Below are 21,793 nucleotides of genomic sequence, written 5' to 3' on the forward strand. Positions count from 1 at the left end.
CCCCGCCCCGCTGCTCCCCTGCACAGGACGGGGCATGGGGCCCCCCACCCCCGGTTGACCCCCCCCGCCATGGGAGCTGCCCGGCGCCCCGCGGGCCCCCGCCGGCCCGGCCTGCTGCTGGCGCTGCTCGTGGCGCTGAGCGGGGCCCGCGGGGCCGGGGCCGGGGACTGCAAGGGGCAGCGGCAGGTGCTGCGGGGCGGCGCCGGCTTCGTGAGCGACGGGGCCGGCAACTACTCGGTGAACGGCAACTGCGAGTGGCTGATCGAAGGTGAGCCGGGCCGGGCCGGGCCGGGCGCGATCCGGCGGGCGGGGCAGGGGGGCCAGGAGCTCCTGCCGTCCAGGGGCCCGGGGAAGGGTCGGGGCGACTCGATCCCGTCCTCGGTGCCCCGGATCGACCCACGGCTGGGAGCGGGGCCGGGGTGTAAATGACAGAATCATGGCAGCTGGGGTGGAAGGGACCCAGGAGGTGTCTGGTCTAGTCCCACCCTGCTCCAGGCAGGACCAACCGGCTAACCCATCCCAGCCGGGCCTTAAACCCCAAGGATGGAGATTCCCCCAGCTCCCTAGTAACCCATCCCCGTGCTTCACCCCCCCCCCCCAATCCACCCTAGACCTGCCCCACTGCAGCTTGAGACCTGCTCCTTGTTCTGTCACCTGCCACCATGAGAACAGCCTAGCCCCATCCTCCCTGTGACCCCCTTTCAGGTAGTCGCAGGCTGCTATCAAATCCCCCTTACTCTTCTCTTCTGCAGACTGAACAAGCCCAGTTCCCTCAGCCTCTCCCCATAAGTCCTGTGCTCCAGCCCCCTCATCATTTGTGTTGCCCTCTGCTGGACTCGCTCCAACTTCTCCACATCCTTCCCGTAGTGGGGGGCCCAAAACTGGACACAATACTCCAAATGCGGCCTCACCAATACCGAATAGAGGGGAATAATCACTGCCCTCCATCTGCTGGCAGTGCTCTCACTGATGCAGCCCAATACGCCGCTGGCCTTCCTGGCACGCCGGGCACACTGCAGGGTACGCTGCTGACTCATCTCCAGCTTCTCGTCCCCTGTAAGCCCGGCTCCCTTTCTGCGCCAGTGCTGATTTCCCAGCACGGGCAGTTACCCGGGTGCGGGTTCCCGTCCCTGAGGCTGCTGCAGCCCCGCTGGGGATGCGGGCAGGGCTCTGGCCTGTGACATGCAGGGTGGATGATCACGTGCTGCCTTGTGGTTGTGAAATCTAGGATAGCCCCCAGGCAGGGGGGCCATAGGCCCCCTCCTCCTCCAGGAACAGCCCCCCAGGCAGAGTCCCCCTCAGCCAGCCAGGACCACAGGGCTCCCACAGCTAGCCCTCTGACGGGTGGGGGCTCAGAGCCCTGGGGGCAGCGCGGTGCATGCTGGGAGCTGTGCTGCCTGTGGGGCAGGGATTGGGGTTCAGGGAGGTGTGGGGGCTCGGCCGTGTCTGACCCCCCCCCATCTCCCCAGCCCCCAGCAGCCGGCACCGCGTGCTCCTGACCTTCCTCTTCATGGACACGGAGTGCACCTACGACTACCTCTTCGTCTACGACGGCGACTCCCCGCGCTGCCCACTGCTGGCCAGCCTGAGCGGCAGCACCCTGCCCCCCCCCCTCGAGGCCACCTCTGGCAAGGTACCCCAGGGGGGCGGCTGCGGGCAGGGCTGGGTGGGGAGGGGGCAGGGGATGGAGCGTATGGGGGGGGCTGGGAAGGGATGGGAGTGGGGGGTGGATGGAGGGTAGGGGGCAGGTTGGGCTGTGAAATGCTGGGAGGAGCAGTGGGGGGGCTGGGAGGGGTTATGGGGTCCGTGGGGTGATTTGACCCTCTCCCGCCCCCCAGATGCTGCTGCACCTGTTCAGTGACGCCAACTACAACCTGCTGGGCTTCAACGCCAGCTACCGGGTCTCACTCTGCCCCCGCGGCTGCTCCGGGCACGGCACCTGCGACCCCCACGGTGACTGCCAGTGCCAGCCCGGCTGGGGGGGCAAGGACTGCGCCGTGCCCCGCTGCCACAGCTACTGCCTGGGCCACGGGACCTGCGACCAGGTGAGTCCCCCCCTTGGCCCCCCACTGTCCCCCATCACAGATTCCCAGCCTCATGCTGCTTGGTACTGTAACGGTCCCGGGGGGCCCTGCTCGAAGGGTCACTGTCTCTGTCTGGGGCTAGGCACCCTGGCCCCGCCGCCTCCCGACACCGCACCTCTGAGCCTTTGGCTCACCGTGGGTCCCCGGGCCCCCCACGCCCAGGGAGTGCAGTGCAACCCCAACCTCTGCACGGCAGGTCGCTGCGTCTGACAGCACACCGGCAGCTCTCGGGGCCTCGAACTCACAGCCCGTCCGGCTGGGTCTGTCCCCAGCCAGGGGGCTCAGGCGTCTCGTCCCCGCCCGACGCCCCCTTCGTGCCGTCTATCCCCCTGGATCACCTTCCCCCCCGGCCCCGCCTGTGTCTTCGGTCCCCAGGGCCCCTCTCTTCCATCCGTTCTTCCCCTGGCTGAAACCCGCCAGCCAGGTCACCCAGCTGGTTGCCATGAGGGGGTGGCCTCCCAGGCACCGGGTGCTGGGGTCCCCAACTCTAGGCCATCGTCAGGGGTCCTGGCTGCTACGCGAGGTCACACCTCGTCCTCGGCGGCAGCAAACCCCTCCCTCCCATTTGCTGTGCTGCACGTGGGGAAACTGAGGCACGCGCACTGTGTTCATGCCAACCACTAAGAAAATCCCCCCTTTGTCCCACCCCCATGGCTGCTGCCTGGGGCACAGGGCCTGCCACCCCGTGAGACAGATGCTGCCCCCATCCCACTGCTCCCCCTCCCCTGTGAGCTGAGGGGAGCCCCGGGGATGGGGTGAGGTGTCTGTGAGCTGGGACCCTCCATCTGTATGTCTGTTCCTGCAGGAGTCTGATCGGTGCCGGTGCCAGCCGGGCTTTGTGGGTGAGGCCTGTGACCTGGCACTGGGCGAGAACCAGGGCGCCGGGCGATGGTACAACGTGAGCGCCGGTGACCCCCACTTCCGGCCCCGCACAGCTGCTGCCGGCGCCGTCCTGCCCCCCACTGGGGCGCTCTACATCTTTGGGGGTCAGAGACCATGGCTGCCGCGGGGGTGGGGATATGGGGAAGTGGGGGGCAGGGGGTTGGTGCAGAGGGAGTTGGGGTAATGGGGGGTGCAGGGATGGGGGCAGTGGGGCCGGGGGGCAGGGTGGGGGCATTTGAGGGTCCCTCCCTCACAGCCGCTCTGTCCCCAAGGGCTGGATCTGAACATGGCGCTGGGCGACCTCGTCAGCTACGACTTCACCACCAACCTATGGCAGCGCTGGGTGCTGAGCCCTTCCCCGGTGCGTAGCCCCCCATCAGCCCCCCCATGCATAGCCCCTCCCCCGGTGCGTAGCCCCCCCACCAGCCCCTCCCCCGTGTGTAGCCCCTCCCCTGGTGCGTAGCCCCCATCAGTCCCCCCCATGTGTAAGTGCCCCTCAGCCCCCCCGCTGCGCGCGTAGCCCCCCAGCTAACCAGCGTCTGCCAGCTTGTTGCGCTGAGCCGAGGCCGGCCTGGCGCGGACGAGGCTCCGTGGATCCCGGTCTCGGGGGCTGTCTCATGCGGCCAGGACGGTCCCCCAGCTGCGCCCCGAAAGCCGTCTCCCTCTGCCCCGCCTGTGAGCGTCCTCGGACCCGAGCGTTCCCGACCTGCTCTGCCTGCTTCTCCTGGTGCCGGTGCGGCCCTGGATGCCTGCGTGGCGGGTCCCCAGCGAGCCGGTTTGGGGGGGCTGTTGCCTCACGCCCTGCAGTCTGCCATGCTCCCGGCCAGCCTGCAGGCCGCCCTGCGTGTCTGGGCTAGCAGCCCCGTCCTGTGGCTCTGTGCCCGCGAGCCCCACTCTGGCTCCCCAGCCTTGATGACTCCGGGCAGTGACCCCAGCACCCTGCCGCTGTCCGGCCCACCCCACGCAGCTACTTACTGTGCTGGGCGGCTCCGCCCTTCCCAGCACCAGTGCCCGGGGCTGAGCGCCGCGGGGAAAGCGGAGCAGCCGGGGTTGATGTGACTGCAGCTGTACGGGGCGAATCCAAGTGAAAACACGTCTGCGGCCTCTGTGCCAGCTGGGTTCGCTTGGCGTCGGTCTTCCTCTTAGCTGTGGGCAGCTGGTCTTCCGCGGGAAGCAGGTCCCTGTCTGTCGTGGGTTTCCAAGACGTCAGGCCCCTTGGCGGACAGACTCCCCGCTCGGCTTGCGAGAGCTCCGGCCCCACGGCTCTGGCGATGGCGCCAAAGGTGGCGTCTCCCACGGTTCAGTGGCTTGGGTCACGAGGCGGGGTGAGCGCAGCCTGGTGTCCCCTTGCCGTGGGGGTTCCCCCGCTGTGGCTGGTCGCACCTTGCTGACCTCGTGGGAGACGGGTGAAGAGCTGCTGTGCGTCCCGGCTTCTTGTTCGGCCATGCTTCATAGCCTAACATCCGTGCCGGTGCCGTCAGCTCTCCGCAGGGACCCCACGGCAGTCACCGTGGGGCAGCATGACGACCCTCTGTGGGGATCCTTTGCCAAGCCAGCCCAGTCTCTCCCCGCTGGCTGATGGTCGCTCTGTTCCCTGCCCACTGGGTGGGGCAGAGACGCAAACACTGGCTCCTTGGTCTAGGCCGGACCCTATTCCCCCCCCCCTTCCGCCAGGTGTAGACACGCTATCATAATTCCAGCAAACATCCGTAGCTGGTGGTTCCTGCCGCCTGTGCTCTCAGCCGGAGCAGAAATGACCAGCGGGGTGGGGGGTTTCCAATGGTACCTCCCGTGGCGTCGTGGGCCAGGGTATTATGGTAGTGTGGGGTGTGAATAAGGGGTGCAGTGGGGCGCAGGGTCCCCTTACACGGCAGGAGGGCTGCCCCCCAGCTGATCTAGGGGCGGCAGGACAGAGCAGCTGCAACCGCCTCGGCTTTCCCGCTTGGTCCTGGCTGTCTCCCCGGGATGCTGCTGGCAGTGAGGGGCTAGTTTCAAACCACGTCCTGTGTCCCCCGGCCTAGCGTGGGGTGCGGTGAGTGCATCAAGCTGTGGGCACAGGGCGGTCGGCAACAGACGGGCATCACCCACCCCACGGCAGCCCCAGCCCGTGGCGGCCCTGGCCCCTGGGCGCTAACCCCTGTCTCTCTCCGCAGTCGGCCCGGCACTCCCATGTGGCTGTGGCCTGGCAGGGCTCGCTGGTGGTCTGCGGCGGGGAGCTGGCCAACGGCTCCTTGGCCAGCGACGTCTGGAGGTACCTGCCCCACGAGGGGCACTGGCTGGAGCTGGCCCCCACCAACTCCACAGGCCCCCCACCCCCTGGCCTGGCCAGCCACGCTGCCGCCGTGGTGGATACGTGGCTGTATGTCTTTGGAGGTGAGAGGTGGCTGGGAGCCGGGACGCCTGGCTCCGGGAGGGGAGTGGGGTGCCGTGGGTCACAGCGGGGGGGGGGGGGCTGGGAGCCGGGACGCCTGGGTTTTCTCTCCAGCTCAGGGAGGGGACGGGGGTCCCATGGGTCAGAGCAAGAGGCTGAGAACCGGGACTCCTGGGCTCCATCCCCCACTAACTGGCCCCTCCCGCAGGCCGCACCGCCGTGGACGTCTTCTCCTCGCAGATGTTCCGCTTCCACCTGGAGACGTGGCGCTGGGAGCCTGTGGTGCCTGCGGGGGGGAAGGCGCCCGCAGCCGCCGGGCACTCCATGCTCTTCCACCCCCCGTCCCGCACCCTGCTGGTGTACGGGGGGCACCGGCCCTCCACGGCCCGGTGAGCGATCAGCAGGGGGTGGCCGGGCTGGGCTGAGGGGGGGGTCTGGTGCTTCCTGGCTGACCTCGCCCCCCCCCAGGTTCAGCATGCGGGTGAACAGCACGGACCTGTTCCACGTCGGCCTGCGCCACTGGAGCCCCCTGCGCGGGCGCGACCCCCAGCGTGGGCCCCGCGAGCGCGTCTTCCACAGCGCCAGCCTCGTGGGCGACTACATGGTGGTGTACGGTGAGCGACCCCTGCGAACTGTAGTCCCTGCGGGGCTCACTCAGCCCCATGGAGACCCCCCCGCTGGAAACCCCCTACTGGCCCCCCATCCGGGCCCCCCCCCCAGTGTCCCTGGGCCCTGTGCACTGACTGACACCCCCTTATCCTGCCCATCGTTGGCTTGTGTGGGGGTGTTGGTGATCCTGCCCCCGATCTGACCCCCCCCCTGATCTGACCCCCCCTCCCACGCAGGGGGCAACGTGCACACCCACTTCCACGAGGAGAAGTGCTACGAGGACGGCGTCTTCTTCTACCACCTGGGCTGCCACCAGTGGGTGCCCGGCCAGGCGCTGGCCCAGCGCCTGCCCCATGGTGAGTGGGGGTCGGGGGCAGTGCTGGGGCCATGGCCCATGTGTCGGGACAGGCTTTGGGGGGCTGGCAGTGGGGGGGATGTGGAGCATGCAGCGCGGTTGAGGTGTCAGAATTGACACGGGGACGGGGGGCGCCCCCCTGTGGAGGGCGAGGAGGTGCCCCAGTGGATGGGGGAAAGAGGGGGTGTCCCGGGGGGTGCCCTAGCAGACGGGGATGCCCCTGGGGGGGACAAGAGTGTCTCAGTGCTGTCTCTGATGCCCCCCCGCGCAGAGCAGGCGGGGCGGCCGGCCGGGGGCCGCTATTCCCACGTGGCGGCTGTGCTGCGGGACAACGTGCTGCTGGTGGCGGGGGGCTTCAGCGGGACGCCCCGCGGGGATCTCGTGGCCTACAAGGTGCCCACCTTCGTCTTCCAGGTGCCCGCCCAGAACGTGAGTGACCCCCCGGCACCCCACCTTCCCCTCCGCACCCCCTGCCCCTTCCCGGGTCGGACCCATGGGGGGGGGCTGTCTGGGGGGACTTCCCTCCCCTCACCCCCACCTGGGTTATTGCTTCCTGTCTGCGGGGAGGCAGCTGGGGGGTCTCTGTGGCTGGGGGGCCGGGGGAGGTGTCTGGCTGGCTGGGGGAGGGGATCTCAGGGTCGGTAGGGTTGGGGGGGTTTCTCCGGCTGGCTGGGGGAGGGGGAGGGGTCTCTGGCTGGGGGCTGTCTGGGGGGCAGCCCCCTCACTACCCTGCCCCCCCAGTACCACCTGGATTACTGCTCCATGTACACGGAGAGCAGCACATGCGGCAAGGACCCCGAGTGCGCCTGGTGCATGGACGCCTGCCAGAGCCCCGCGCCCCATAGCAACGTGAGTCACCCGCGGCGCCGGGGGGGGCTGGGGCAGGACTCCTGGGTTCTCCCTGCTGCTAGCTCCCCTCCCCCATCGCCGTGTCTCTCTCGCAGTGCCCCGGCACCGGCTGTCTGGGCCTGGCCCGGCTCCTGGTGGACTGCGAGTCCTGCCTGGCCTTCGGGGGCCCCGGCCCCCCCCCGCCCCGCGCACCAGGGCCCTTTGGATGGTGCGTGCAGAACGAGACGTGCATGCCCCTCGCCGGTGAGTGCCCCCCGCCCCCACCTCCCCAGCCCCTACCCCACCTGCCTCACTTGCCCCCTGCGTCCCCCGCCCCCCAGCTCTCCAGTCCCCTGCGTCCCCAGCTCTCCAGCCCCTCCCCCACCTGCCTGTCCGGGGGGCGCCCCTCTCTGCCCCACCTGGGCTGTGGTGTGGGAGGGGTGTGTTGCCTGGGGGCGGAAGCCCTGGGGGCAGGTGGGTTTTGTGGAGTAGGGGTGCAGGAGTGTATTTGCTGGGGGGATGGGGCAGGGCAGGATGGGGGTGGGGCTGCTTTCTTGGCGGGTGGTGGGGGCGTGGCAGGTCGCTGTGTTCCTGGGGTGAGAGATGGGGGGTAGCGGGGGGGGGGCGTGTTGTGGGGGGGCTCGTTCCTGGGGTGAGAGATGGGGGTGGGGGACTGTGTTTTCAGGGGCCCGCGAGGACTCAGCCTCTGCCCCCTTTCCTCTCCGCCCCACCAGAGCAGAGCCGCTGCCGCGTGGGGCAGATCTCGGGCACCTACGGCTGGTGGGGGCCGCGGCCCGTGTTCATCACCTCCCTGGAGAGCTGCCAGCGCCAGAACTTCCTGCCGGGCCTGCACCTGCTCACCTACCAGCAGCCCCGCAACGACTCCCAGCCCGACAAGGTGGCATGGCCGGGCACTGCCGGCAGCTCGGGCACCCGCATGGCCCATGGGGGGGAGGGGCACGGTGGGGGAGGCTCCCCGGGGGTGACAGCAATGGGGTGCCCCTGCCGGGATGGGGCTTGGGGGCACTGCTGGGGCAGCTCGCAGCGCCGGCGGGGGGAGGGGCAGCTCGGGCACCGGCACCAGCGGGCAGCTGTGGGGGCTCGGGCAGCTGACAGCAGCGGGTGCCCCCGCCAGGGGCCGGACTGACCCCGGTGCCCCCCCAGGTGACCATCGTCCGCAGCACGACCATCACGCTGAGCCCCAGCACCGAGATGGACGTTTCCCTGGTCTACAAGGGCTTCATCTACCCGCTGCTGGGCGGCCCCGCGCCCGCCCCCCACGTCTCCGTCTGGGCCCGCGTCCAGCGCCTCCACGTGGTCGCCAAGCTGGGCCGCGCCCCCAACAGCCCCGAGCTGGTAAGGGGGGTCTCGGGCGCCCTCCCCGGGCCCACAGGGAGCGGGGCGGGGGTCAGCGTGGGGCGCCCTCCCCGGCCGACAAGGCCGGCCGCAGGGCAGCGCTGGGGGGTGCCGGCTCCGTGCCTCCCCCTCTGACCCCCGCCCCCCCATGGCAGGAGGAGGTGGGGCGCTGGGCCGTGCAGCAGGACAAGGAGACGCGCCTCCTGCAGCGCCCGGGGGCCGAGCGCCTCTTCCCCAGCCCCGAGCGGGGCAACAAGTACGCGGTGCAGGTCGAGGGCCACCTCAACAGCTCGGGCAACGGGCAGAGCAGCGAGCTGACCCTGGTCTGGAACCGCACCGGCGTGCCCGGCGGCAGCGTGAGTGACCCCCCGCCCTTGCCCACCCCGCGTGTGACCCCCCGTGTGCCCCCCTGCCTCTCCCCACCCCGCCGGGGGCAGGGTGTGTGACCCCCCCCATGTGCCCCCCTGCCTCTCCCCACCCCGCCGGGGGCAGGGTGTGTGACCCCCCCCCCCCCGTGTGTCCCCCTGCCTCTCCCCACCCCACTGGGGACAAGGTGTGTGACCCCCTGTGTGTCCCCCTGCCCCTCCCCACCCCACCCCCTGTCCCGTGCCCCCCCGCCCTTGTGTGATCTGTATGCAGGTGCCGCAGGGGCCCGGCTGTCGCGCTGGGGGAGGGGCTGTCCGGGGCGTTGGGTGGCCGTCGGGGTGCCCATGGGTCTCACTGCCCCCTCTCCCCAGGAGATCTCGTACTTCTTCCTGGAGCCGTTCCGCTCGGGGCACTGCCCCTCCTACCCCTCCTGCCTGGCCTGCCTGGCCGACCAGGGCTGCGGCTGGTGCCCGCTGAGCACCAGCTGCCACGGGCGGCTGGAGGGGCCGGGGGGCGGGGGGCCGTGCGCCGGGGGCTCCGTGCGCCTCGTCCTCTCGCCCAGCAACTGCTTCCTGTGCGAGGAGTACCGGGACTGCCACGCCTGCAGCGCGGTGAGCCGGGGACGGGGGGAGCAGCTGGGGCTGCGCCTGGGCTGGGGGTGGGGGGAGATGGCAGGTGTTTTGGGGAGCGGGGGGCTGCAACATGGCCACTGAACTGCGGGGCCCCTTCAGTGCCCCAGCCGGGGGTGCCTTTCCCAGGTGGGATCAGCCCCCTCCAGGCTGTCCCGTCCCAGCCAGGGCGTGCCCCCGCGCTCCCCCCGCACACGGCAGCACCCGCGAACTCTCAGCCCCAAACGTGCGCCCTGCCCCGCCCCGCCCCGCCCCACTGCCCGGAGCCAGCTCCCTGCTAGCCCAGCGCGTCCGGGAATGTGGCCTGCCCAGCCTTCGCTGCCCTGAGCGGGGAGCCCCAGGCCTGCCCCACGGCGCGGACGTGCTGCCCCGGGCTAGCAACCAGAGATGTGGCCGGCGATTGGGGCCAGGGGGTCGCGGTAAAACCGCCAGCTGATTCGCACGTCACCCGGCCCGGAAAGGGGTCTCTGCCCCCGAAACGTCCGCCGGCCCTGCTGCCGGGACCTTTCCCCCCCAGACTCCCCCCTGAGGAGTCCTGCCCCCCCGTCAGAGTGCAGCCGGAGGAGCCCCTGGGGGCGGGAGATTCGGGGTGGCTGTTGGGCCCCCGTGGGGCCGTCGTTGGGGCTGCTCGGTGGGTGGTGCCGATGCCAGGCCGGGATCAGCAGACTGAGTTTCCAGACGACAGCTCACAGGGCAGGCGGTGGGCAGCCTCGCATGGCCTAAACCACCCGGTGAAGTTGGGGGATGGGGTGTGGCAGGGGGCTCTGGTGTTGGGGGGCGCTCGGGGCGCTGGAGGGTCTCTGACCCCCCCCTCGCTGCCCCCTAGGACCCATTCTGCGAGTGGCAGGTGAACAGCAGCAAGAAGGGCGACCTGCTGTGTAGCCGCCGGGGCCGGCAGCCCCAGGCCATCCGGGCCCCTCACGACTGCCCGGCGCTGTGCCACCAGTGAGTCCCCCTGGGCGAGTGTGTGGGTGACGGGGCGGGACCTGGGGGGGCGGCGGGGCCGTGGGGGGGTCAGCGTGTGGGCCGGGTGCCCTAGGAAATGGGGGGGCTCTGAGCTGCCGGGGAGCTAACCCCCCCGTCCGCAGGCGCAGCACGTGTGCCGAGTGCCTGTCCAACTCCAGCCAGTGTGCCTGGTGCCAGTCCACACTCAGCTGCTTCTTCTTCGCCGCCTACCTGGCCAAGTACCCCTACGGCGACTGCCGCGGCTGGTACGACAGGTGAGCGGGAGCCAGGACGCCTGGGTTCTCCCCCGGCCCTGGGAGGGGAGGGGGGCTAGCGGGCAGAGCAGGGGCCTGACTTGTCTGTCTCCTGCCCCCAGCGTCCATTCGGTGCCCCAGTGCCTGGACTGCGCCCGGTTCAACACCTGCCGGGACTGTCTGCAGCACTTCGAGTGCGGCTGGTGCGGGAACACGGACAACCCCACGCTGGGCAGGTAACGGGCCGGGGTGGGACGTGGGGCACGGCAGGGGCTGGCTGGCTTGGGGGGTGTGGTCGCCTCTGGTTCCTGACCCCCATCTCTTCCCCCCACCCCTCAGGTGCCTCCAGGGCGATTTCTCCGGCGTGGGCAGCTTCGCCAACTGCTCGGTGGCGCTGTGGGAGACCCACGGGCTGCCCCCCGCCGAGCCCGCCCAGTGGTCGTACGGGCAGTGCCCCGACGTGGACGAGTGCCGGCTGGGCATGGCGCGCTGCCACCCCTTCGCCAGCTGCCGCAACACGCCCGAGGCCTACGAGTGTCGGTGCCCGCGCGGCTACGCCGGCGACGGCCTCACGCACTGCAACCAGACGTAGGGGCGGGGCTGGCACGGGTGGCTGGGGGGCCGGGATGGGGGAGGGCCATGCAGGGCTGGGGGGCTGGTGCTCAGGGGGGCGTTGGCCGTCCCGGCTCCGCCCCCCACCCCTGGCGTCTCCCCAGGTGCTACGAGGACTGCGGGCACGGCTGGTGCAGCGGCCCCCCCGACTACACGTGCGTCTGTGAGCTGGGCTGGACCTCGGAGCCGGGGGCCGGCGCCAACAGCAGCGAGGGGGGCCCCGGTGCAGCGTGGACTGCGGCTGCCACTTCCACAGCCACTGCCAGGCGGGGGGCCCGGAGTGTGCGACCAGTGCCAGAGTGAGTCCCCCCCACGACCCCCCTGCTCCCCTGCACCCTTGTCCCCCCCCTCCTCCCCGCTGCTCTGACTCTCCCCCTCTCCTCAGACTGGACCCACGGCGAGCGCTGCCACCTCTGCCGGCCCGGCAGCTTCGGCAACGCCACGAGCCCGGGCGGGTGCCGGGCGTGTGACTGCAACGGGCACGGCCTGCCCCAGCTGGGCTACTGCCACGGGGCCACGGGGGCCTGCTACTGCGCCCCCCCCACCGAGGGGCCGCACTGCGAGCGCTGCGCTGCCGGCTACTATGGGGACCCCAGGTGAGACCCCCCTGCTCCCAGACACCCCCAGACACCCCCCTGCCCCCAGAGATCTGCCAGACACCCCCCCCGAGGGGCCGCACTGCCAGCGCTGCACCACTGTCTACTACGGGGACCCCAGGTGAGCCCCCTGCCCCCCGACTTCCCCCGAGAGGTGCCGGGGCCCCGCCCCCAGGCCCAGGCGGTTTCGCGGGCCCTGTCCGTGCTGGTGAAGCCTGTTCATGTTTCCATGCAGCGCTGTGTGTCACTAGCTGCCCTCTGGGGGGGTGATGGGGAAATTGGGGAGGGGGGCGATCGAGAAGGGACCCCCCCTCCTTTGCACTTGCCGGTCGCAGCCCCAGAGCCCCTCCCCCGCTCACCCGCTCTCTCTCCCCCAGGAACGTGGGCACCTGCTACCGGGCGTGCGAGGGGCGCTCGCTGCTGGCCAATCTCTCGGCCTCGGGGTCCCTGGGCTCGCGGCGGGCGGGGGGGGCGCCCGAGGACCTGGCCTACTGCCTGTGGGTGCTGTCGGTCTCGTCCGGCCTGGAGCCCTGCCCCCCGGCCCAGCCCTGCCCCACCATCAGCCTGAGCCTGCAGCCCGACCTGCGCACTCCCTGCATGGTGAGGGGGGGCAGCTGGGTGCACGCTGGGTGGTGTGGGGGAGGGGTCGGTGCTGTGGGGATGGAGGGCGATCTGGGGCGGGGGCTGTGCGGTGTGTGGGGCAAATAGGGGATGATGGGGGGGGGGTCTGGGGCAGGGGCTGTGGAGGTCATGGGGCGGAGCAGGGTCTGACCCAGGGGGCGGGGGCTGGGGCGGGAACGGGGGGGCAGGGGCTGTGGGGTGAGCAGGGGGGCGGGGGCGGAGCCAGGCCAGGGGTCTCACCGCCGCCTGCCCCCCAGCACAGTTACGTGTACGCCTTCGACGGGTTGCCGGCCTTCCTGGGCAGCGGGGCGCTCCTGGCCGACCGGACCCTCGCCGGCGCCGTCTGCGGGCAGGGCCGCGCCCAGCCCCTCACCCTGGAGGCCGCCTCAGGTGGGTGCTGTCTGCGCAGGGAGGGGTCGTCCCCGGCTCCTGGCTGTGCCCGGGGGGGCACAGACCCCCCCATCCCCTGGCCATTCCCAGGGCGCCCAGACCCCACTAACCCCCTGCCCCCCCAGGGCTGCTGGTCCTATACTACGAGGCGAACTCCAGCGCGGCCTCGGGCTTCAACGCCAGCTACGCGGTGCATCGCTGCCGGCCCGGCTGCCGCCCCCCCCAGGAGTGCCGGGGCGGGCGCTGCGTCTGCCGGGGGGGCTACGCCGGGCCCCACTGCCAGCTGCGGCTCTGCCCTGGGAACTGCTCGGCCCACGCCGGCCAGGGAGTCTGCAACGGGGTGAGCCATGGGGCAGCGGGGTGGGGGGGCCGCGGGTTCCAATGGGGGGGAGGGCTGGGGGACTGGGCAGGGTGAGTCCGGGGGGCCCACAGGGGGGCTGGGCCCAGGATCTCTCCCGAGGCTCGTGGGGGGCAGGGGCCGAGGGGGGGCGGGATGGGTGCTGTGCCTGCTCTTACCCTCCCCCTCCCGCCCCCAGAGCCTGGGTCTCTGCGTCTGTGGCGAGGGGTTTGGGGGTGCGGATTGCTCGGTGCCGCTGGACCCGGGGAAGGTCGTCTGGGAGACGCTGATCGACAGCCAGCTGACCCCCGTGAGTCTGCCCCCCACCCTGCTGGGCACCTGTGCCGGAGACCCACAGTCTGACCCCTGGAACCACTCGGGGTGCAGTCAACCAGGCTCCAGGGCTGAGTCCCCCGGGCCCCTCGCACCAGGGCAGCTGCTTCCCGAATGTGGCCTGGGCGTGTCCGGCCCCGTGGGCAGCCCCCCCCCCGCCCCTCCCGACAGTCAGCAGCGGTTCACAGCCCAGGAACCATTCCTGGGCCCTGCTCCCTGGGCTCCTCCACCGGGGACAGACCACCCCCCCCCAGCCGCCCCTGGCAAAGCTCACAGCCCGACCGGACACCCACACACGGGGATAACGACCAGGGGAGACTGAGGCACGCACAGTATTCATTGCGGACATGCCCACTTCGTCACCCCCCGCCCGGCACGGGCCCTCACCCCCTGCACTGCCCACAGGCGCTACCCCCTGGGCCCTGACCCCGTGTCTGTGTGTCTGTCCCAGGACACGGCCAGCCGGTTCCTGCACCGCCTGGGCCACACGCTGGTGGAGGGGCCGGAGGCGACGCTCTGGATGTTCGGGGGCCTCTCGCTGCGCCAGGGGCTGCTGGGCAATGTCTACAGGTGAGCAGGGAGCCTCCGCCCTCGCTGGGACCCCCTTCCACAGGGGTGGGGCCGTGGGTCTCTGGGCTCCTGGATCCGGGCCGGGAGTGGGGCCGGGGTCTCTGGGCCTTGGCTCCCAGGGGGCGCTCTCTCACTGGGGGGCTCTCTGCCCAGGTACTCCATCCCTGAGCGCCGCTGGACCCAGATGCTGGCGGGGACGGAGGACGGGGGGCCGGGGCCCAGCCCCCGCTATTTCCACGCGGCAGCCTACGTGCCGTCCCGCCAGGCCATGGTGGTGTTGGGGGGGCTGGCGGCCGGCGGCGTCGCCAGCGACTGCTGGGTGCTCAATCTCACCACGCTGCAGTGGAGACAGGAGCAGGTAACCCCGATCCCCAGCTCGGCCCCGGGACCCTCGGCCCCTGCTCGCCGCGGCTGGGCTACCTGTGACCTCGGCCCCACCCGCTCTGAGCTCTGCTCTGCCCCCCAGGACGCCCTGCTCCCGGCCGTGGCGGGGCACACGCTGACCCCCCGGCGCGGCGCCTCCCTGCTGCTCATCGGCGGCTACTCCCCGGAGAGCGGCTTCAACAAGCAGCTGCTGGAGTACGACGTGGAGAGCGAGCGCTGGCGGGTGGGGCAGCCGGCCGGGACCCCCCCCACAGGTACGATCCCCCCCGGGGCCCCCAGCCTGGAGAGCAAGCACTGTTGGGGGAGCAGTCGGCCAGGACCCCCCCTGCAAGTATGACCCCCCCAGGTACGACCCTTCCAGTTTCCTCCTCCATCTGCCCTCCATCATGCCCCAGCGTGGACCCCAGGAGCTGGCAGGCAGGGCAGGGGAGGGGACAGGCTGGGGGTGAGGGGTTCAGTAGCTGCCCCCCCTCACTGTCCCCAGGTCTGTTGTTTGGGGGCCGTCCCCCCTCACTGCTGCCCTCCCGCAGGTCTGTACGGGCACTCGGCCGTCTACCACGAGGGCACAGACGCCATCTACGTCTTCGGGGGGCAGCGATTCCACGTGGAGACGGTGTCGGCCTCCCCCGAGCTCTACAGCCTCTACTGCCCCAACCTGACCTGGAGCCTGCTGGCCCCCACCCAGGGCCGCAAGGTGGGGGGCCGGGGGGGGCAGCGGGGAGGTGGGGGGCTTGGGTGTGCATTGGCAATGGGATGGGTTTGGGGGGTTTGACCCTTCGTCGCTCTGAGCCCGTGTCGTCCCCCAGCCGCTGGCTCACTTCTTCCACGCGGCGGCCGTGCTGCGCGACACCATGGTGGTGCTGGGGGGCCGCACCGAGACTCACGACTTCAGCAACCAGCTGCTCTTCTACCAGCTCAGCTGCAACACCTGGATCCTGCCCAACCTCACGGGTACGGGGGGCTGGGGGCAGGGACCCCCACTGCATGGGTACGGGGGGCTGGGGGGTGCTGGGGACCTGCTTCGCATGGGTATGGGGGGCTGTGGGGAGGGACCCCCACTGCACGGGTATGGGGGGATGGGGACCCCCTTTGCACGGGCAGGGGGGGAGATTTTCGCACTTCCAGTTGCTCCCCGGAAATTCCTTCCCCGTGCCTACCCCCCAGCCAGGGTTACCCAGGATCCTTTGCTGATTCCCCTCCCCCCCCCCCGCCCCAGCCAGGGTTAGCAGAATTACCCATGATCCTTTGCCAACCCCCTCCCTTTCCTCCAGACCCGGCAGTGGTGGGCGGGCCCATGAACGAGTCGGTGGCCCACGCGGTGGCCGCGGTCGGGGGCCGGATCTACGTCTCGGGGGGGTTCAGCGGGGTGGCGCTGGGGCGCATGGCCGCGCTGACGGTGCCCTCCGACCCCTGCCTCATCTTCCCTGAGCCCGACGCCTGCAACCACTCCCGCGCCAGCGCCAGCTGCACCTGGTGCCACGGCAGCTGCCTCTCCAGTGATGCTGCTGCCAGGTAGCAGGGCGGGGCAGGGAGTTGGGGGCGTGGCCATCGGTGGGGGCGTGGCTACAGGGGATTGAGGGCGTGGCTGTTGTGGGTGGAAGAGGAGGGAGCGTGGCCACTAGTATGGTAGGAAGCAGGGGTGTGGCCAAACCAGAAGGGGGCGTGGCCATTAGTACCGTGGGTGGTAGGGGCGTGGCTGTGCTGGAGGGGGTGTGGCCCTTGGCAGAGGACGGGCAGGGTTACAGGTGAGGTCTCTATGCGATCCCGGTTGGCGAAGGGGCAGCCCACAGCCCCCAGGCCTGGGCTGGCAGCACCAGAGCCCCTCTGCCCCCGAGGGTGCCGCCGGAGTCAGATCAGCCCCTGCGAGAGCCGAGTCTGGGGGCAGGTCCCAGCAGCACCAGCTGTGTCCGTTCGGGTCGGCCAGGCTGCAGCGCCCCTGCTCAGCGTCCGTCTGCGGCTGACAGCGCGGCTCCCTTGGCAGCCCCTTGCACCCGTCCCGCCAGCCCGGTCCCTGCTCTCTGCAGTGAGGGAAACTGAGGCACACACGGGGGTCCTAAGAATATTACAGAAAATCCCCCGTCACACGAGGCACCAGGCAGGGAGGGAGGTGGGCTCTGCTGGCCAGGGGCGTGGCCGAGACGGGTCCAGGGGGTGCTAGCCAGCAGTGGGGGCAGGGCTGCGGTACCCATGTCTTGGTCTTCTCCGTAGGCTGGGCTGCCCACCCGGGGCGGCCGCCTGCTTCCCCACGCCCCGCTCGGCGGACGAGTGCCGGCGCCTGCGGACCTGCAGCGAGTGTCTGGCCCAGCATCCCCGCGCCATGGCCCACGGGCTGGGCACCGCGGTGAGTGACGCGGGGCGGGTGTGGGGCGCCAGGTGGGCCGGGTGCTGTGGGGAGGGGGACAGGGTTCCGGCTGAGGGGGCGCAGTGGGGCAGGTGCTGTGGGGAAGGCTGTGGGGGTTCAGTGGGGCACTGCAGGCCAACCCCTGACACACCCCCGCCCCCAGGCACCCCCGCAGTGCAAATGGTGCACCAACTGCCCCGAGGGCGCCTGCATCGGCAGCGCCGGGAGCTGCACGTCGGAGAACGACTGCCGCATCAACCAGCGCGAGATCTTCGTGGCCAGCAACTGCTCCGAGATCTCCTGCGAGGCGTCCGACTGCCCCGCCTGCACCGCCTCCGGCAAGTGCATGTGGACGCGCCAGTTCAAACGCACCGGTACGGGCCAGCGGGGCGGGGGACTGGGGTGGGCACGGGGCGGGTACGGGGTGGGGAGATGCCGGGGATCACCCGGGATCTGAGTGCCCCACCGCCCCCCAGGCGAGACGCGGCGCATCCTGAGCGTGCAGCCCACCTACGACTGGACGTGCTTCAGCCACTCGCTGCTCAACGTCTCGCCCATGCCTGTGGAGTCCTCGCCCCCCCTGGCCTGCCCCACGCCCTGCCACAACCACAGCTCCTGCCACGACTGCCTGGGCTCCAAGGGGGCCGATGGGGGCTGGCAGCATTGCGTCTGGAGCCTCAGCCTGCACCAGGTACTGGGGGCTGGGGGGATATCCCCATGTGAGGGGGGCAGGGGGCTGTGCTGGTGGTGAGGGGGGGCCCTGTGGAGGAGGGGGGCCCCCGGGGGAGGAGGGGCTGTGCTGGCGGTGAGGGGGGCCCTGTGGGGAGTGGGGGGCCCCCCAGGGGAAGGGCAGCAGTAACCCTCCCCTCTCCCCTGCAGTGTATGAGCCCCACCTACCTGCCCATGCGGTGCCTGGCGGGGCTGTGTGGGCGGGTGCTGAGCGGGGCCGAGAGCTGCACCCCGCCCTGCGCCCGTGCCCAGCAATGCGCCCTCTGCACCCGCCTGCCCCGCTGTGGCTGGTGCGGCCGCCCCGGCGAGAACGGCGATGGGCGCTGCCTGGAGGGGGGGCTGGACGGGCCCCGGCACGGTAGGTACCAGGGGGCTCTTACCCATGATGCTGTGCTGCCCTGGGGGGATTTACCCATGATGCCTTGCTCCAGGGGGTCAGGACTGTTACCCATGGTGCAGTAGCTCCTAGGGCCCTTCCCACAATTCCTATCTCCCTGCAAGAGCCTTGCCTCCCCTTACCCAGGGTGCTTTGCTCCATGTGGGGGGCCGGGGGCTGGACCTGCAGTACTGGTGTCTCCGAGGTGGTGTGGAGGGATGGGTCCCCAGGGCTGGGGGGGGTCCCTGGTGCTGGCATGCAGGGATTTACCCACAATGCTGCTGTCCCCAGGAGTGGGGTGGGGGATTTACCCACAATGCCGCTGTCCCCAGGGGTGGGGTGTGGGTGGGGTTACCCACAATGCCGCTGTCCCCAGGGCTGGCGCAGTCGTGTGGGGCAGGGGCCACCTGGTCCTTCCTGTCGTGCCCCCCGGAGAACGAGTGTCTGAACGGGCACCACGACTGCAACGAGACGCAGACCTGCCACGACCGGCCGCGCGGCTTCGAGTGCGCCTGCAAGAGCGGCTACACCCTGCACAAGTGAGCGGGGGGGCAGGGGGCATGGCTCAGACCCTACCTGGGGTGGGGGGGGGTTCAGAGCCGGGGGCACCAGCAGCCCTTGCCCCAGCGCGATGGGGGGTGAGGGGTTGCACCTGCAGGGCCTGCTGGCACCGCGGCCCGTGAGGCCAGGGCTGAGGATGCCCCGGGCGCGTGACCGTCTCCCGCCCCCCGCAGCGCCACGGGGCTGTGCCGGCCGGTGTGCGAGCAGGGCTGCGTGAACGGGACGTGCGTGGAGCCCAACCTCTGCCGCTGCCACTTCGGCTACGTGGGCGAGAACTGCTCGGCCGAGTGTCTCTGCAACAGGCACAGCAACTGCGCCGGCGTGGGGGCGCCCGACCGCTGCCTGCGCTGCTTCAACAACACCATGGTGAGGGGCCGGGCCGCAGCCTTCGCCAACACCCACGCCGGGGGGAGTGGGGTGGGGGTCCCAGCTGGCAGCGGGGGTGTCTGGCATTAGATCGTGGGAGGCGGGGGGGCTTCGGGTGCCCTGGGGTCTCCCTGTGAGGGGTGGGGTTCTGGGGGTCAGGGGTATTGGGGGGGGGGTCTCTGGTGCCCCAGGCTCAGCTGCCCCCTCCCTGCAGGGGGCGCACTGCGAGAAGTGCCAGCCACTCTTCGTGGGCTCGGCGCTGAACGGGGGGCCCTGCCGGCCCTGCCGCGCCTTCTGCCACGGGAACAGCGACGTCTGCATCTCCCGCGAGCAGCTCGAGGCCGCGCGGCGCGACCCGGCCCGCTTCCCGCTGGAGCCCGCCCTGGTGAGCCCGCCCCACTCCCTTGTCTCACCCCTGTCTCATCCCCCCCATCTCCCCGCAGATCCCCAGCTGGGCTGAGCTGGGGGAGGGGGGTCTCACCCCCATCTCCGCAGATCCCCGGCTGGGCTGCGGGAGGGGGTCGGGTCTCCGTCAATGCAGATCCCCAGCTGGGCGGGGGGGGAGTGAGCTGGGGGAGGGGTCCGGGTCTCCCCGTCTCACCCCTGTCTCTGCAGATCCCCGGCTGGGCGGCGGAGGGGCCGGCCGAGGACGTGGCCGTCTGCGTGAGCTGCCAGAACAACAGCTTTGGGGAGAAGTGCGAGAGCTGCCTGCACGGCTACTTCCTGCTGGACGGCAGGTGCACCCGGTACGGCGCTGCGCTCCCTGGCTCCCCTCCGCCCCACGGCCCTGCCCACCTCCCACTGCGCCCGGCCCCTCGGCTCCGCAGCCGTCCTTCGCTCCGCTGGGCCTCCGGTTTGTCCCCCTCCCCGCCAGCCTGGGGCGCCCGGAGCTGGACATCGCGCCCCGCTTGGGCCAGTCGTTCCTGCCCCCCTGACCTCCCCGCCCCCTCCCCCCAGGTGCCAGTGTAACGGCCATGCAGACACGTGTAACGAGCTGGACGGGACGGGCTGCCCCTGCCAGAACAACACGGAGACGGGGCCCTGTCAGAACAGTGCCCAGGCGGACAAGAAGGACTGCTACAAGCTCCAGGTGGGGGCGGGGCCGGGGCGGGGGCGGGGCCAGCCAGCACTGCTACAAATACCAGGTGTGGGTGGGGCCAGTCAGGGGTGCTGCAAGTACCAGGTGGGGGCGGGGCTATTGGGTGAGGGGCTGAGCTGCCTGGGGGCGCTGCTCTCACTGACCCTATCCCCTCCCCCCAGTGCGCTAAGTGCCAGGACTCGTTCCACGGGATGCCGGTGGGGGGCCACCAGTGCTACCGGCTGATCTCGGTGGAGCATGAGTTCTGCTTCGACCCCACCTCCCAGAACAACTGCTTCCACCAGCCCACCCTGCGGCACCTGCCGCACGGCCGCACCGTGCTCTTCGCCGTGCAGCCCAAGTTCACCAACGTCGACATCCGCATCACCGTGGACGTCACCTTCGGCGCCGTCGACCTCTTCATCTCCACCGCCTACGACACCTTCGCCGTGGACGTGGACCGGGCCACGGGCGTGCACGCCGTGCGGGTGCTGCCGCCGGCACAGGGCGGGGCCGAGGAGGGGGGCGCTGGCCCGCGGGCCAATGGCACGGCCCTGCCCCGGCTGCGGGAGGAGCGCCCGCGCGGCCTCATCACCTACATCACAGTGCGGGCGCCGCAAGCCGTGCTGGCGGTGCGGGGCGTGCGGGACCGCGTGGTGGTGACCTACCCGCACGAGCTGCACGCCCTCAAGTCCAGCCGCTTCTACCTGCTGCTGCTGGGGGCCGGGCCCAACGGCAGCGAGTCGCAGGGGCTGCTCTTCTTCCGGCAGGACCAGGCCCACATCGACCTCTTCGTCTTCTTCTCCGTCTTCTTCTCCTGCTTCTTCCTCTTCCTCTCCGTCTGCGTGCTGCTCTGGAAGGTGAAGCAGTTCCTGGACCTGCGGCACGAGCAGCACCGCCAGCTGCAGGAGATGACCAAGATGGCCAGCCGCCCCTTCGCCAAGGTCACGGTCCACTTCGAGCCGGAGGCCGGGCCCCACACCGCCGAGCTGGTCTTCCTGCCCGCCCGCCCCCACAAGCACCCCCCGCTAGCAACCCCCCAGGCCATGCCCAGCCGCCTCAAGCCCTACCACGAGGCACCCTACTCAGCCCACTTCCGGCGCTCAGAGCCCTTCCTCTCCCACCTGCTGGGCTACTCCTACTCCAGCTTCCGGGTGGGGCCCATCACGCTGGAGCCCACTGACGATGGCATGGCGGGCGTCGCCACCCTGCTCTTCCAGCTGCCTGGCGGCACCCAGGCCCCCAATCGCGCCTGCCTGGGCTCGGCCCTCGTCACCCTGCGCCACAACCTCCAGGACTATTGCAGCAACAGCCACGGTGCCAGCAGCTCCCGTAAAGGCCTGCTGAGCCACGACAACCTGACCAGCATGTCGCTGTGAGCCAGCGTGGGCACCGTGGGGCTGGGCCATGGGATCTGCGACCCGGCCAGCGCGGGCATCACCAGGACGGGCCACGAGACCTGCGACTTGGACAACATGGGCTGATTCCAGTGGACAGGGTCGCAGCAGCTACATGGAGCTGGATTGGCAGGGCGAGGATTCGCCCTTGGATGGGGCAGCCAGACCCGCCTCCCATGAACCAGGGCCTGTGTCTGTGTTCGTCTGAACCCCTTCCACAGCAGCCCCACCTGGGGGCTGCCCCAGAGCACTGAGGGGATCAGGGACCCCCCAGCTCTAAGGCGCTGATGGTGCCTGGGAGTCGAAAGGGGCATGTTTGATGCTGGGTTCCTGCGTGTGTTCAGTTAACTCCTGTATTTAAGGGGGATGACCCCCCCCACGTTCCCACTCCCCGGGGTGGTGAATAAAGAGAACAGCCAGAGG

At 70.9% G+C, this 21,793-nt stretch overlaps 1 protein-coding gene across 1 annotated transcript; it reads left to right on the forward strand.

The window, feature by feature from the left end:
• The first annotated feature begins 112 nt into the window (after window positions 1-112).
• On the forward strand, window positions 113-21,791 carry MEGF8 (multiple EGF like domains 8). The gene is given in 43 exon segments (XM_067563777.1): window positions 113-268; window positions 1,470-1,633; window positions 1,839-2,045; window positions 2,890-3,070; window positions 3,239-3,327; window positions 5,120-5,339; window positions 5,546-5,726; window positions 5,806-5,951; window positions 6,183-6,302; window positions 6,573-6,730; window positions 7,043-7,150; window positions 7,246-7,393; window positions 7,864-8,027; window positions 8,294-8,485; window positions 8,641-8,841; window positions 9,223-9,462; window positions 10,307-10,425; window positions 10,569-10,700; window positions 10,802-10,915; window positions 11,019-11,267; window positions 11,396-11,498; window positions 11,501-11,558; window positions 11,561-11,590; window positions 11,677-11,887; window positions 12,265-12,487; window positions 12,766-12,898; window positions 13,024-13,238; window positions 13,435-13,545; window positions 14,020-14,138; window positions 14,292-14,776; window positions 15,053-15,270; window positions 15,272-15,473; window positions 15,794-16,034; window positions 16,731-16,863; window positions 17,027-17,237; window positions 17,340-17,554; window positions 17,743-17,950; window positions 18,345-18,507; window positions 18,703-18,895; window positions 19,110-19,280; window positions 19,511-19,641; window positions 19,853-19,985; window positions 20,156-21,791. Coding segments are annotated over 42 exon segments (8,196 nt in total). The 5' UTR covers window positions 113-268; window positions 1,470-1,510; the 3' UTR covers window positions 21,353-21,791.
• Window positions 21,792-21,793: the final 2 nt, after the last annotated feature.

The sequence above is a fragment of the Emydura macquarii genome, unplaced genomic scaffold (assembly GCF_026122565.2).
Source record: "Emydura macquarii macquarii isolate MOO-44397 ecotype Brisbane River unplaced genomic scaffold, CSIRO-AGI_Emac_v2 contig_2594, whole genome shotgun sequence".
Lineage (NCBI taxonomy): Eukaryota > Metazoa > Chordata > Testudines > Chelidae > Emydura > Emydura macquarii.